Genomic DNA, 15,181 nt, shown 5'->3' on the forward strand with positions numbered 1-15,181 from the left:
CTGAACAACGATCATGTATACAGTTCAATCCCAAACAGTGTTGTTGTTATTGTTATCTAAAACTATAAAAAATTGTTTTTGGTACCCGAAATAAAATATGAAATATACATATTAAAAGAAAATTTCAGTTAGTTTCCAACGCAACATTTCAAAAGATTTTGTTTAAGTTGATATACTAAAATGACTACAACTAAAACTGAAGTAATAATTAATGAAATGTATTATTTATATAAAAATAATAATAATTAATTAATCAAATTAAAGTAACATTTAAAAACAACAAAAACTAATTCAAAATATTAATAAATACAGTAAAAATATACACAGTTGTAATAAAAATGATTCAACCCCCATTGCAAATCAGGTTTATTGGCAAAATGTAATAAAAATAAAAACAATGGGGCCGCCCCCTCAAAACAATGGTAGGGGAAACACTGGGCTTCATTAGTTAGAGATTAGTTAGAGCTAGAAGACATGACATATCTGAACGGGCCAGGGGTTTGATGAGAGTCACGTTTGACTGCATGTTAGAAATATGGCTACGTCAAAGGAATGGTCCAAAAAGTTAAGAGAAGGTATCCATCAATCTTTCGCATCCGAAACTTTCGTCCGTCAAAAAAAAATTCGGATCGGGTTCGATTTTCTGCGTTTTTCGCGTCCATAACAAGCATTTGAATGGTGTTTTGACAATTTAGAGCCACAGAATGACGGATATGAAAAAAACGCATGCGAAAATTTCGGATTAAGTGTGCAAGGACCTTAAGGCGTGTACTAATGCGGTTTCAATGCCAGAACTCCAAGACGTACACCACTACTGACCAAAAAGCACAAGAAAAGTCGGCTCCAACTTGCAACTTGCTGGAACTTTTGACCCTATGGATCAGCGGTATATCTGGAGGAAGAAGAATGAAGCATATGCTGAAAAGAACACTGCCTACAGTTAAGCGTGGTGGGGGCTCGTTGATGCTCTGGGGCTGCTTTGCATCCTCTGGCACTGGAAACCTGCAGCGTGTGGAAGGCAAGATGGATTCATTGAAGTATCAGGAAATCCTAGGAGAAAACGTCATGCCGTCAGTGAGGACGCTTAAGCTTGGGCGGCATTGGACCTTCCAACAGGTGCTTGGTTGCAGAAGAAGTGCTAGACTTGAACCCCACAAAAAATCTCTGGTGGGATTTGAAGGCGGTGGTTGCAGCATGCAAAGTCGCAAACCCAAGAATATTACTAAACTGGAGGCCTTGCTCATGAGGAGTGGGCTAAGATTCCTCAGAAATGTTTCCAGAAGCTGCTGTCTGGTTGTACATCTCGTTTGCAGAAGGGTAAAACAGCAAATGGGTGTTCTATTCAGTACTAAAGATGCTTGCCATGAAGGGGTGGAATAATTTTGAGACCGCAGAAGTCATTAAAAGTTGCATTTTCAGTTGAATTTGGGCAAACCACTTAAAAAATGTGTTGTGTTAAGCTATTTAAATTACTTTTGTTTGATTTGTTCATTGCAAACAGCTGAACATCTGCAAATGCTTCCAATAAACCTGATTTGCAATGTAAAGAATACTAAAATAACACTGATCCCAAAAAGTTATCTATATCATACATAATGACAGATTAACTTCAAGTAAGCATCTGAGAACCCAAGAAGAGCTCAATGAAGTCAATGTGTCATAAAAACTCCAAGTGATGACATTTCACACTGGAGTATTATGTGTTTAAGACCAGAGTCACAGCTGAGGTGTGAGTTCATAGTGCCAGATCACATCTATGTCTGATCCATGGTGCTGGGGATCTAACTCTTCCACCACACAGCATTTGATTAGGGCCAGCCATACACTCATATAATGCAATGCTGATGTAATCGAGCACTGGAAAGCACGCTCAAAGCAGTTTTCAGAGGACAGAGAAAGGGAGGGGACTGTCAGTGTGGATGAGCCTCTGTAGTAGCGCGTTCCCTAAAGCTTCCAGCACACACAAAGCACAAGTCTCAATGGTCACAAGGGCTGGACCCGAATATTCAAATATTCGTTCGGTGGGTTGGTATTCGATTTGAAAATTTGACATTCAAATATTCGTTTTGTTTTGTTTTTTGCACACCTGACACCCCCCTCGAAACGGTTCTCATTCGCGCTTGAATATGTTCAACACTATAAAATCTGACGAAATACAATACTCTTCTTTTTTTTCTTTTTTTTATCTTATATAGCCTAGCCATTTTTAATAGGATGGACAGTTGAAGGAACCCAACCTCGTTATACTTAATAAATATATTTGCTTCTTCTTGGCCAACTAAAGTGTTCCTGCAACGGGAGTATTCTCTGGCTAGAGCGCAGAACAGCCAGACAGACTGTATGGACAGAAGTGCATGCCTGAGCTTGTATTTTGGGTTAAGCTGCGTTGCTTTGACATTGTGGAAAACAGAATAATAGAAACAAAATGTATTAAGCTTTTTACCCATTATTATCAATCTAAATTAATCTCTTTTTAATTTAACTTCATTTAGTTTTTCTTTATTTAAATTTAGTTTTTCTTTATTTAAATCTACCCTTTACTGTGTCAGTAATTTGTTAGTCAGAAAAATATTAGACTACCTTATTAAAAGTATTGCTTAAGTTAACAGACCTCTGTGTGTGTGTGTGTGTTACGTGTGAGTGTATTTACATATAAGCCCTGCCCGTGTGAGGTGCGCCGCTTCCTGCTCGCGTTGTTCTGTAGTTTATTAAAAGTTTATTAATTCTGAACGTGTCACGTCTCGCGTGTCTATCTATATTGCTCCAAATGCACACTGCACTCCCTTGTGAAGTCGATTGGATGAACGAAATCATCAAATAATCAAAATGCAGACGGACAGACAGACAGATAGAGAATACTGCCTTTATTAGAGAGAAGAATATGTTCAGCCTCCTCTCTCCGAAGCTTCGAATATTCGATGTTCATTACTACCGAAGCTTCGAAGCTCCAAAAAAATGGTATTCGGGCCAGCCATAATGGTCACACTAACTATATATATATATATATATACACACACACACACACACACACACACACACACACACACACACACACACATACAGTACTGTGCAAAAGTCTTAGGCATGTTAATATCCCCCCAAAAATGGTTTTAAGTCAGTTATTTATATCTTTTGCTGTAGTGTGTCAGTAGGAAACATTAGTTTACATTTCCAAATATTCTTTTTGCCATTAATTGTAATAATCCAGTGAGATTTCTGTATGCACAAGGAATCTGACAACAGCCGGTATGATCTGATCTCACCATCATCGAGTCCGTCTGTCATTACATGAAGAAACAGAAAAAACTGAGACAAACTAAATCCAGAAGAACTGCGGGAACGTCTCCAAGATGCTTGAAGAAACTTTCCTGCAAAGCTACCTGAAAAACTATGTGCAAGTGTACCTGGACAAAAGCCGTTTTAAACGCAAAGGGTCGTTACACTATATATTGATTTGAATTAGTTAATAGAAGTTAAATCATAAATAAATTCAATTTGTGATTTTATTTTTGAAAGCATTCTCACTTTACAGCATTTTAACACAAGTGCCAGTACTTTTCACAGTACTGTAGCTTTGCAGGAAGGTTTCTTCAAGAATCTTGGAGACGTTCCCGCAGTTCTTCTGGATTTAGTCTGTCTCAGTTTTTTCTGTTTCTTCATTCTTCATCAATTTAATACATCCTTGCTGAATAAAAGTATTAACTTCTTTTTGAATGGTAGTGTATAGTCACCATCTTAAGGAACACATAAAGACCCAATTTTAATGACTATAGGTTTTCAATAGAGGCTAGAAGTTTCATATTGACAAGATTTTTTTTTTCCTTCTAAAACCAAACTACCTGTACCAACGTATGTATATCTCTCTCCTTCTGTTTGATTGCAAGCAATAAAGACTCCAAACATCGTTCATTTTAAGGGTGATGTACCAGAGTAGAGATTCAACATAAATGTTTTTCCATGATAGATAGCATCAATTTGCACATTACTCCAGCAATGTCATTTTATGTCCGTTGTCTAGGCATCTGGCAAGGTAACACATTGCCACTTAACAGCTGATTCAATTTTATGGACCATAAGATGCAAACTTGTTCTAGTGCATAACTGAATAATTGATTTCCATATCAAGGAACGCTGGATCTTTTTAGAAACATTTGTTTTTGTGGATTTCCATTTAACAAAGTAGATGGATGTTTCTTGCTTTACCCAAAACTAAAAAAATTGCTTAACATACTGAAATGTGAGCTGAAAAAATGTGTCCTCACCTGTATTTTGATTGGCCATGAGAAGTTGCTGACATACACATAGAAGGTTATGTTGGGGTTGCTGTGAAAACTGAATTTCTCACAAGAGAAACTGTCTCTGTACTCTTTGATGTTAGTCTTGGACACGATGGGGATCTCTTCCCCAGAGATGGTCCCAGCTGTAAGGGGAAAAGCAATAGATCAACTCGAATAAAAGAGGCATTCAGAAATTATATTTGATACACCTCATAACTTCTCTTAATTAAGGCATTGACCATAAAGGGTAATTCACGCTACACTTTATATTCCACTGACTTCCATTTTTAGACACGCAAAAAAAATGTTTGTCCATAAATTTCTTTACCTATATTTATGGTGGGGTCTGAAATAATTTTGCATGGTTAAAATTTAGTGTGACTGCCACTTAATGCTTTCTGAGCTATTAAATAAGGGCAAATAAGGGCGAATGAGAGCAATGCAAATGCAATGAATTGCACTAGTAATCAACTAGGCTGACCGCATGCACTGGTTTAGTTGTTTGTTGAAATGTTTGATTCAGGGAGAAAATTAGTTTTAAATCAACCTCTCAGTGTGACAATTTCATTATCTATTTTAAACATATGGGAAACATGGTATAAAACTATAATGTAACAAAAATTACTTGTGGGAGTTGAAAAGAAAAGCAGGCTTTGTCCTATTTTATCAGGACTTTTTAAACTTTTCTGAAGTCCTCCAGTGAAACTCTTAAGTCTCTCCAATCGTCATTCCAAACCAGCACTATGAAACAAAGCCCTCAAAATGACATCCCAAATGCCACTACGTGGCAATGTTTATCTTAATTGAAATCGTTCAGTGCTCCTGAAGACGCCGCAGCCCCAGAATTCAGAGCCGCACACTAGACTATTGTTAGAAGCCCTTCTCAGGGGAGAGTGTCTTTAAACAGAAAGACACCACTCCAAATATTAATTGAGGGGAGCCGGGAGGTCGAGGAGGAGAGGGGTGAACCTGTTAAAGAGGAGCAAGAATGTCAAAGTCACATAAAAAAAAAATTGGCTGGTGACTATTTGGACGAAAAGGTGATTACAGAAATAAACAATAGAGGATAATGGTGATGTCCTTGAGTGTCTGTCTATTGCAAAATACCCAACACACCCAGGAACAAACTGCGGTCAAACCAGAATACATTAGCATCTGTGTATCAGAACCATTACGATATTACGCTAAGAAAGATTGCATCACGATGGTCGACTAGGCATTGTACATCCAATTGACCGACTACTAAGGATGACTGGTTTACAATACCATTTAAAACATTGAGGTTAGTAAGATTTTTTTTATGTTTATGAAAGAAGTCTCTTATGCTCAAAAAGGCTGCACTTATTTGATCAAAAAACAGTAATATTGTGAAACATTACAATTTAATACATTTTAATTTTATGTTTCAAAATGTAATTTATTCCTGTGTTGGCAAAGCCGAATTTTCAGCAGCCATTACTCTTGCTCAGTGTCACATGACCCATCAAAAATCATTATGCTAAAATTTCGTAATTAGGGCCCGAGCAGCGATGGTGTGAGGACCCTATTGGAATTGCTCAGTTTATATTATCTATACGTTTCTTAATATTATCTTAATATATTCTATAATATTATGTTGAAACCAGTTGTGCTGCTTATTAGTTTTGTGGAAACAAAGAACAGTATTGATTTGAAATAGAAATCTTTTTTAACATTATAAATATCTTTACAGTCACTTTTGATCAATTTTATGCATCCTTGCAGAATACAAGTATTAATAAAAAAAATCTTGCTGATCCTAAAACTTTGAATTGTACAAAGGTGTTTTTTTTTATATGCTGACAGCAATTAAAAATGTTCAGGGCAAAACCATCTCTTAAAAGTTTTAAAAGTCTCTGTGTTAAAATGCTGTCAAATTAAAAATAGTCCAACTTTATAAAAAATCTGAATTTATATGTATCACAGTATCCTTTGTGCACTGACAGTCTGTTTTTGAAAATAAAAAGGGAAGATTTGCTCAACAAACATGCTAGTTTACTACAAAAGTAACTATTATACAACAAAACAGAAGCAAATATTCAACAGAGGGAAATAGCAATCAGTACCTGTTGACCCAACTGACCAAGTGATGTTCAGATTGAAATTGTTTGAGGCATTAATGGACATGTCCAAGTTCTTGCTGGTCTACAAAATGAAAAGAGAAAACAAAGTTGATGTCTGTAAAATAACTATTTTCAGGTGATTTTATAGCAGTATGGCTTCCATATGGCAATGTAGGACTTGTTAAAAATCTGACCCATAAAAGTGATCACTATTGGCTTTCCATATATGTAAAGGAGCAGCTTAGACATTCTCCAATATTTTAATTTATTTTTGTTCACAAAAGAAAGTCATAATACGTATATGTTTTAAAAGACACAATGAGAGTGAGTAAATGATGACAGATTTATCATTTTAGGGTGAACTATGAAATTGATGAAGCTACTTCTGTTCTCAGATAAGTAGATTGTGACTGACCTGTTCAGGAGTGGCCATGAAGTTAATGGCAGTGTAGTGCTGGTCATCTTCTTGAAGAAGACTGAAGGTGAACTGGTAATCAATCAGCAAGTTATCTGTTCAGATCAAAACCCTATTGTTAATTATCGCATTTTATACAATCATGAACCACACCATGCAATTCTGTCATGTTAATGGCTAAAACTTTCCATTTAAGGAACATCACGAAAGAGTGGGGCACATTCACTCTTGAAATAAGAGGGCTACTTTGAAGAGCTACATGAATCACCAGTCACTTTAATTGCACTAAATGAATACCTCCCATTCAGAGTGTGTCATTGCTTTAATAAGCATACACTCTGATTAAGCTCAATTGTTTATAAGACATCTACATGTATTTAAAATCTAGGCTTCTTAGTTACACTATAGAACTTGTTAACTTTACCCAGAACTAGACCTAAAGTTTTAAAAGTTTAAGACTAAACAGCGAATTTCAGATGTCAGATTATTTCTAAAGAAGCACAGTAAGGTGGAGTAAGTTTAGTCTTCTTCAAGGTCTTGACATCTCTTTAAAGCACCATTTCAAAGACATAGAAATGTCTGGATTGTTTTCTTATCTCCTGGGCTGTTAAATGACTGAACGCTGCCACAGGCATCTCACAGAGAACAGCTGTTTGTGTGAATCACAATATGGCACTGTAAACATCTCTTTCACTCCCCATCAATTTGAAAGATGTCTTTATAAGCTTTTAATCAATTCAGATGTGACATGAAAGCACCATAGTTTCACTCATTTCCTAGATTTTTGCTTGAAAGATCATGTAGCCTTCATGCACCGAACAGAGCTGATCTGCAAATCAACTACTATGAGAATCAGCCCTTTCCTTCAGATCATGCGCCTAGAAGGAATGCTGCCGCTTTCAAAATTAGTTTTACATGCAACTATTTATAGGTGACAAAACTTGAACCATCCTCCAGCTTGCTCTTCAACCATTAAGGTGATATATGCTGGATTTTTTTCAAAAATAAAAAAAGAATGGAAGCTAAAGTGAATGTCAGTGAGTTTCATAAGTCAGACAGCTGTTCTGAAAGTGATGTCAGCCACAAAGTTGTAAGTTATTAAACGAGAATAGGAAAAACTTGGTATATGACATTAAAGTCCAAACTAGTGATCGACCGATATATCGGGCCGATATTTGCGGGTTTTACGTGTATCGGCATCGGCTCGGCCGAACAGCTGATCATAGCTGGACAGGGCGGGTTTTTATTTCTCATCTCCATAAATATATGTAGTCGTAAAGGGCTAAAAATAAATTAATCCTTACTTCCTCGTCATCATGGAGACCGCAGTTCATGGTTGCATAGCAACGACAGACGCCACGGGAGCGCAAACGCTTGTAGAAAGGAGAAAGCGGCGCGGCCGTGCTTTCCACACGTTTTTAGACGCGATATGTGAACAGTCCCTAATTCATAATAAACTGAGAATCTATTTGGCTTAAAATCGTTTTTGTTTTGTTCAAAATGGAGGAAAAGCCATTTTCTTAGGAAAGCCATTTGCTCTACAAGAGATTAAGTTAAGTGCACTAAAATGTAGGCCTAAGCATTAAATGACTAGGTTGTAAATAGTTGGTTACTTTTAAAATTAAGTATAGTACAGTTTGCACTTTATTATGCTGCTTGCTTGTTGCTACTGTGTGCAATAGTGTAATTATTTTATTTATGCTTAAATATTTATTTTCAGAATTTGAATTATGCTTAAATATTTATTTTCAGTATTTTCAGCACTGAACTTTTTTTTACTTGTTCTACCTCACGTTTTTAATATTTGTCAAATATAGTTTTTTTTAAGTTCAATAAATGTTCCTTTTTTAAATTGAGACTTGTAACATTTGTCATCATCATTGTGTCATTTTTATGATGTAAATTGAGTGAGCAAAAGCAGTATCGGCTCCAAATATCGGCCCGAAAAAATCGGCAGCCCGTATCGGTCATCGGCTAAGGCTGATGAAAAAAAAAAATCGGTATCGTCACTAAAAATTCCATATCGGTCGATCCCTAGTCCAAACGCTCACTAAAAGACAGAAGCTTATCATCCCGCACAAATCAAAAACTCAGTTTCTCGTCTATTGTTAAGACTTTACACAACTAATCGCAGACTTGTTGTCAATTACATGATCATTCTCCTGACGGTCTCAAAATTCATTTTGAAGAATGTTGATAACCAAGCAGTTTTGGTTAACATTGTTTTCTGACAGGAGAGTGAGTAAATTATGGCAGAATTTTTATTTTTGGGTGAACAGTTCAAACCGACTCTTCACGCTGTGTCCGAAATCTAATTCTTCCCTACTATTATAGTATGCAAAAAACCGTACGCCAACAGAGTAGCATGTCAAAATACATAGTAGTTTATAGTATGCGAAAAACAGTAGGCGAAAAGTACCCGGGTGACCTACTACTTCAGCCTAGATTCTGAAGTGTGCATTCAATGACATTTTACTATCCCATGAGGCCACGGGAGAGGATTAGTGAATGGCGAAACTGATGCCGGCAGGTCATATGATAATGACGACATGGCGAATGTAGTATGTCATTTTCATACTATGTAGAATGTACTTTTTTAATGGTCACGAAGTAAGTTTCAAACCAAATGTAGTTCATACTCAAGAGAGTATGCGATTTTGGATGCAGCGCAACCAGCAAAGTTTATTTCCAACCTTCAACTCAAACTGCCTGTGATTTTTCAAGCGATCCTGAAGACCTGGATTCTTTATCTTCTAGATCTTTGCTTTGCTTTTTGGTTTGTGGTCACTTTTGACAGCAAGCACGACAATCTTCTGTCTTGTGCATTGGCTTAAGTGTTCTGGAGTAGACCAATCAATCTGAATCTAATGAATCAACAAAGGTACTAGAATATTGTAATGTTGAAATGGAAATGAACTCCACTCAGGTGATTAAAGACACTGCCCACTGCAGTTATGTTGGGAATACATGGTGGGGTGATCACCCTGCAAGAGTGTGGGATTAAACCAGTCTGAGAAGATTTAGCATGATCAAGAGGTCTTACTGAGTCTGGAGGACTGTTTTTACAAGATCAATCTCCTTTGAGGGTGAGTCAAGTAACACTGACAGAACACACTGAACTTGCTAGTGCTGCCTCAGGAAATGCACAAGTCAAACCTAGCATGTGTGAGAAAGCGAGCTCACACGGTCTACTTCTGCTCAACTTCTGCTCGTGTCTTTAATTAGTTCGAATCATTCGCTTACTCACTCTGACAGGGTTTGACACTCTCACCAGTCTTATATTGTCGCCTGCGGCCCACTCTCCAGCAACACTTCCCCCTACAGGACACTATTTGAGAAAATACGGCCGGGTGATACAGTTTTCTTCTAAACAGCGATTGGGCCGGAAGCCTGCGAGCATACGCGCTCCATCTAACAGACGCAGAGGGAGCAGAGTGGATGGAAATTGATTGATAAATTGAAGGCTTTATTTAATCCTGATTGATGACAATGGGGATAATGCTGGCAGGATTTGCAAACGGAGTGAAATTTCATCTCCTAAACGCTACTGACTGCATTTGGCCTTTTCAGACTCCATGATGACTGCTGATATTAATTGCAAAAAAGGGAAAGAGAGAAACACAAATGTATACACAGGGATAAGGCCGTTTCTGATATACAACAATACTGCCCCCTAGTGCTGTGCATTCGAGCCCTGCACACACAGACTTCAACATGGTGTGCTGCAGATCTTTGAGATGTTCAAGAGATCTACATCTACTTTTTTTGATTTCTGACTAATCAGAATGTCTCATCCACCACTTTTATCTTGTTGTGTGGTTGTGCATCAGCTCATGGCAATTTCATCCTGGCATTTTAAGCCCCCTAAATCTAATTTCATTAAATGGCAGACCAAAGACAGCCTTTGAGTTTGAAAGTGCCTACAGAGTCAGATGAATTTTCAAGGTACAACAGGATTACTTTAAGGTCAGAGCTCAAATAGAGCATACTCACAGTAACAGGTTCCACGAAGAGGGTTGCCAAGGTAACGGTTTTCTGAATCACAACTGTAGAAGGGATAAAAAAAAATAACTGAGATGAAACACATCAGTAATGAGACCATGCAACACCTGATGCATGAATCTGAACATGCATCTGTCATAACATTTATATGTTATGCACTTAGCAAGTGCTTTTATCCAAAGCGACTTACAATGCATTCATGTAACACATTTACATTTTAGAGGTTCTGGACAGTGAAACAAGAAAAAGTTTGTAACTCAATTTGAAAAAAACGGAAAGAAATATATTTTAAAAAAGTCTTAAGACAGACTAGACAACCTACCGCATAAGTGATTTTGTAAATATGTTATTTTGCATATCCTGATTAACTGCATCTGTGATGTTAAAGTCAGCATGAAATTAAAATTCTCCCCATTATTTCTAAATGCACGTTCAAATATTTTTGAACTTGTAATGTTTCATCAAAATGCCAAAACTGGAGCTTCCAGTGAAAACTTCCGACTTCTCCTTTATGATGCATTCAGGACTTCTCCAATCATTTGGTCTGCTTAAACCCTCTAGCTTTCATCTGCTTACATTTTTTAGTGCAACAAGTACATGCATAGAATCAAGTCCCCCGCCCTACACTCGGATGTGTCACAATATATGAAAGAAAAAATGTGTTGCTAGTTCTGTTGCATTTCGACTTTAACAGGAATCATCTATGTTCCTCATTACAAATGAAAAACAAACCTACAGCTGTTGAGTTTCCTTTTCTAGCTGTCAAATAAACCTGGCATTGCATATTATGAATATTGTTGGCTCCTTGACAAAGTGTTTTTTTTTTTCTCCTTTGTAAGTCGCTTTGGATAAAAACGTCTGCTAAATGCATAAATGTAAACTGCCGGAGTACAAGTTTAGTATATCTGCATATTGCTACCATTCATACATTCTAACATTTCTAACAACGGTGCTTGTTGACCTCTAAATGGAAAAATGGTGTTAAATTAACAGAAAAAGCTGAAGAATTTTTGTGTGTTTTGACTTTGTGTGGTGCCTGCGGTATCTTTGTCTCTTTCCATACTAAGGCAGATTATGTAATTCCCCTATTCTCGGGTGCTTTATTTCCAGAGCTTCATTAGAGAGCACCAGGAGACAGCCCAAAGCTTCCTCTACCTCAATCTCAAACACGCTAAACAATTAACACAACGCTGTCGGCCCAGCTCAGCGCCAGCCTAAGCAGATTACACATCTTGTTGCTCTTCTGAGCCAGAAACTGACGGTCCAATTAAAGTCTGCATTCATTTGAGAGCATAACTCTCTCTCCTCACAACAATTTAGCCACTTAGTTTCTACAGAGGGAATTCACTTTCAATTCACTCCATTCTCCTGTAAACATATCTGAAGTGCGAATACAATTAATCATTAAAGCCACTCTTAAGGAGTAAATGCAGTGATGTAATAGTTAATGCAGAATGTCGGTCTCTGGTATAGTTACTTTGGAGCTAATCTAACGCAATGAACCCAGTTCAAATGTATTTCGGCCATAACATTTTTTTTATACAAGTATGCAAATGCATTACAATTCTATGGTCCAGCCAAATTTGGCTTTGGAGTCTGTAATGAATGTGACAAAATCAGGGCAAAAAATAAATAAATCAACTTTCTACTGAGCAGTCCACACAAGTTACATGCAAAAACAAACAGTCCGATTCACAATTAACTCTTAGACATGAAAGCCCATTTTTGCCAAATTTTCTTAAATCATAATTATGACAAAGCCAAATTTTTGTCAATTACTTTTTATCTCATTAATATAACTTAATATCTCATAATGTTTACATTTTATCTCATTATTAGTCATATGAAAAAAGTCTATTATCTCATAATTAGTATGCCAAAATTTTGACCTAGCATGCCATAATTATGACTTTTTGTGTCATAATTATGATTTATCAAAGCATGATCGGGAAATCTGGATCGATACCAAGACAGTTGTGTTAATGCTGAAAATGTAATGCATACTACGGTGGCCGAGAAGTGCCAAACAAACTGAAAACAAAACAACAAATTTATAAACGCAATGGAAAGACTAAAAACAAATGAACAAATCAGAAAACACAACGACAAATCTGAAAACAAAATAACAAGTCAGAAAACACAACAAGTCATACAAAACGGAAAATGTGGCGAATGGAATACTGACCGCTGATTGGACGAAACATCTGTCAATCAAGACATGCAGAAAGTACAGCAGACTGCGGCAGAAGAAAGTCGATTCGAGCGTGTATGTGTAAATATTAGCTGTATCGCCTACAATAATAATTAGTTTTTAATTATGTGTGAGGCTGCGAGCTGACATTATTGAGTATGTCACTCCCTTTGCACAAAACAAACAAACACTATTAGAATGCAGTTATAATGCCCCTAAAATTCCAGATATATGAGCATGAGCTTTTGTCTTATATATAATATGGTAGCCTATAGTTAAGCACACAAGCAAGAGTGCAGTTTTTTCCACGTGATATTAATTTTATACAGATCAATAAACAAGAAGTTAATATCGTGAATTACAATTTGTCACTGGAGGGAGACTCAAACTTGTTCGCGTCAAAAGCTAGACCTGCACTTATTCATTTCTGAACATTAATATTGAGCTTGAAACATAGTCTGATTCATACACTGTGTGACCAAGGCTATGATAATCCAAATAATTACACGTTTGACTGAAATGAATTAAGTAAGTAAATTGACCTGCTCTACTGTTTTAAGCATCACACATTCAGGCTCCACCTCCTTAAGTACACTAATCTCACAGTCAAATATACACTGACCTCCATCTCATACTGTAAATATCTTTGCCCTTAGCTTGCGGGGATCCAACTTTATCACACACAGCTGAAGCATTCGTATGTTTTCCGAGAGTTGGTAATAAATACGAGAGGACAAGGTAGAGTACACTTTTACCACGGTACAGAGGACACAGGACAAACTGCACCACAGGCATTTTAAAACCTCTGCATATCAGTCCCCTAGCCTTTAATCTGGATGACATTTCAGAAATGACTATTCTCTCTCTCACCCATACACTGCAAATCAGAAGAGGTTTCCAACGCTCATGCCCGCATACACACAATGCACTCCATAAGGGCAATGAAATATAATGCACTCTTACTCTCAGTATCTTAATTTAATCTCCAGTGAGAGCACACCTACATGCTGTGCATGCTTTAATGCACTCTCTCTGTAGTGCCATAATTTGATCCCCATTTGGGTCGCCCCTGGAGTGCCACAACATACACAACACTCTATCACTCCATGATACTCTATCATGATGATGATGGACTCTACAGTAATCAAGTATGCTTTTGCTTCAAATTGTATCAATTTTCTTTCTTTAATAATGTGTATCTTTTCAAATATCTCTTGTGGAGCTGTCCTCTGATCGAGAAGCAAAGTGACGCAATCTCGTCGCTCTGAAGTCCCACTCAAGACTGCGAAAGGAAACTTTGAACTGCTCTTTCACAATGTCAGCTCACTAAAGTGGGGACAGCGAGCGATCACTGCAGCACATCAGGGGCCGTATTCACAAAACATTTTATCTTGCCAGTAAAAGTTCTTAGGTAAGATTTTCCTCTTAAAACCTATTCACAAAGCTGCTGAGACCAACTTTTACCAAGGAATCGAGAGAAGTCTGCCCACAAGGCTATCAGCGCAGACGATGAATTATTTTCAACTTGACTGCAATGTTTTATTCTCCATCGTTCAATGTATATTGCCTGTACATGAATGAACCTTTATGTTACTGTATGTCATTGCAAATTAAAATCGATAAATCAAAATAGTTATTGCATTTATTAGGGGAGAAGGCTCAGCACTTATTGCTTCAATAGTCTACAGTGTCTTTAGGCAGTGTCTGATGCGGCCATTTTGGGATTGTTTGTGATTTGGTCTCAGTGATTTAAGGAGTCCTCTTGACAACCCCTAACTTTTCACAGATTTAGGAGCTGGCTTTAGCGCTAAAATGCTTTGTGAAATACTCTTACAGCAAAAATGTCCTAAAACTGACCGACAAAGCCATTTCTCCAAGAGTTTCTCCAAAATCAGCGAGTTAGAAGCTACTTTTAGCCTTAAGATGTTTTGTGAATACGACCCCTGGTCTTTAATCAACCATTTTGAGCGTGATAGTGTTTGTGCGTGACAAAAATGGTCTCGGTGCTTCATTATGGACCTCATTATGTAGGATGGGTAATGGCATCTGTCCGCTCTGAGTAATGAAGGTGAGAGAACAGAGTGAGAAGGAGAGGAATAAACAGGAAGCGGTAACGGCCGTCTCAAATGCTGTCTGTGCACTCATTTGTCCTTGTGATGAAGACACGCTTGAATACATCATCAATGGACCTGGCTTGGCCTGATTGGGCTACACA

General features: G+C 37.3%; 1 protein-coding gene across 1 annotated transcript in view; it reads right to left on the bottom strand.

Annotated features, from left to right (window-relative positions):
* The window catches only part of atrnl1b (attractin-like 1b), a 91,163-nt gene that overhangs the window by 43,489 nt on the left and 32,493 nt on the right, over nucleotides 1-15,181 (bottom strand). Inside the window, exons 21-24 of the mRNA XM_084434125.1 lie at nucleotides 10,767-10,819; nucleotides 6,774-6,868; nucleotides 6,362-6,440; nucleotides 4,263-4,420 (exon numbers count right to left, since the gene is read on the bottom strand). Of these exons, the coding sequence (XP_084290251.1) occupies nucleotides 4,263-4,420; nucleotides 6,362-6,440; nucleotides 6,774-6,868; nucleotides 10,767-10,819 (385 nt within the window). The remainder of the gene's footprint in view (nucleotides 1-4,262; nucleotides 4,421-6,361; nucleotides 6,441-6,773; nucleotides 6,869-10,766; nucleotides 10,820-15,181) is intronic.

Source organism: Rutilus rutilus, assembly GCF_951802725.1.
Source record: "Rutilus rutilus genome assembly, chromosome: 16".
NCBI classification, from domain to species: Eukaryota; Metazoa; Chordata; class Actinopteri; order Cypriniformes; family Leuciscidae; genus Rutilus; species Rutilus rutilus.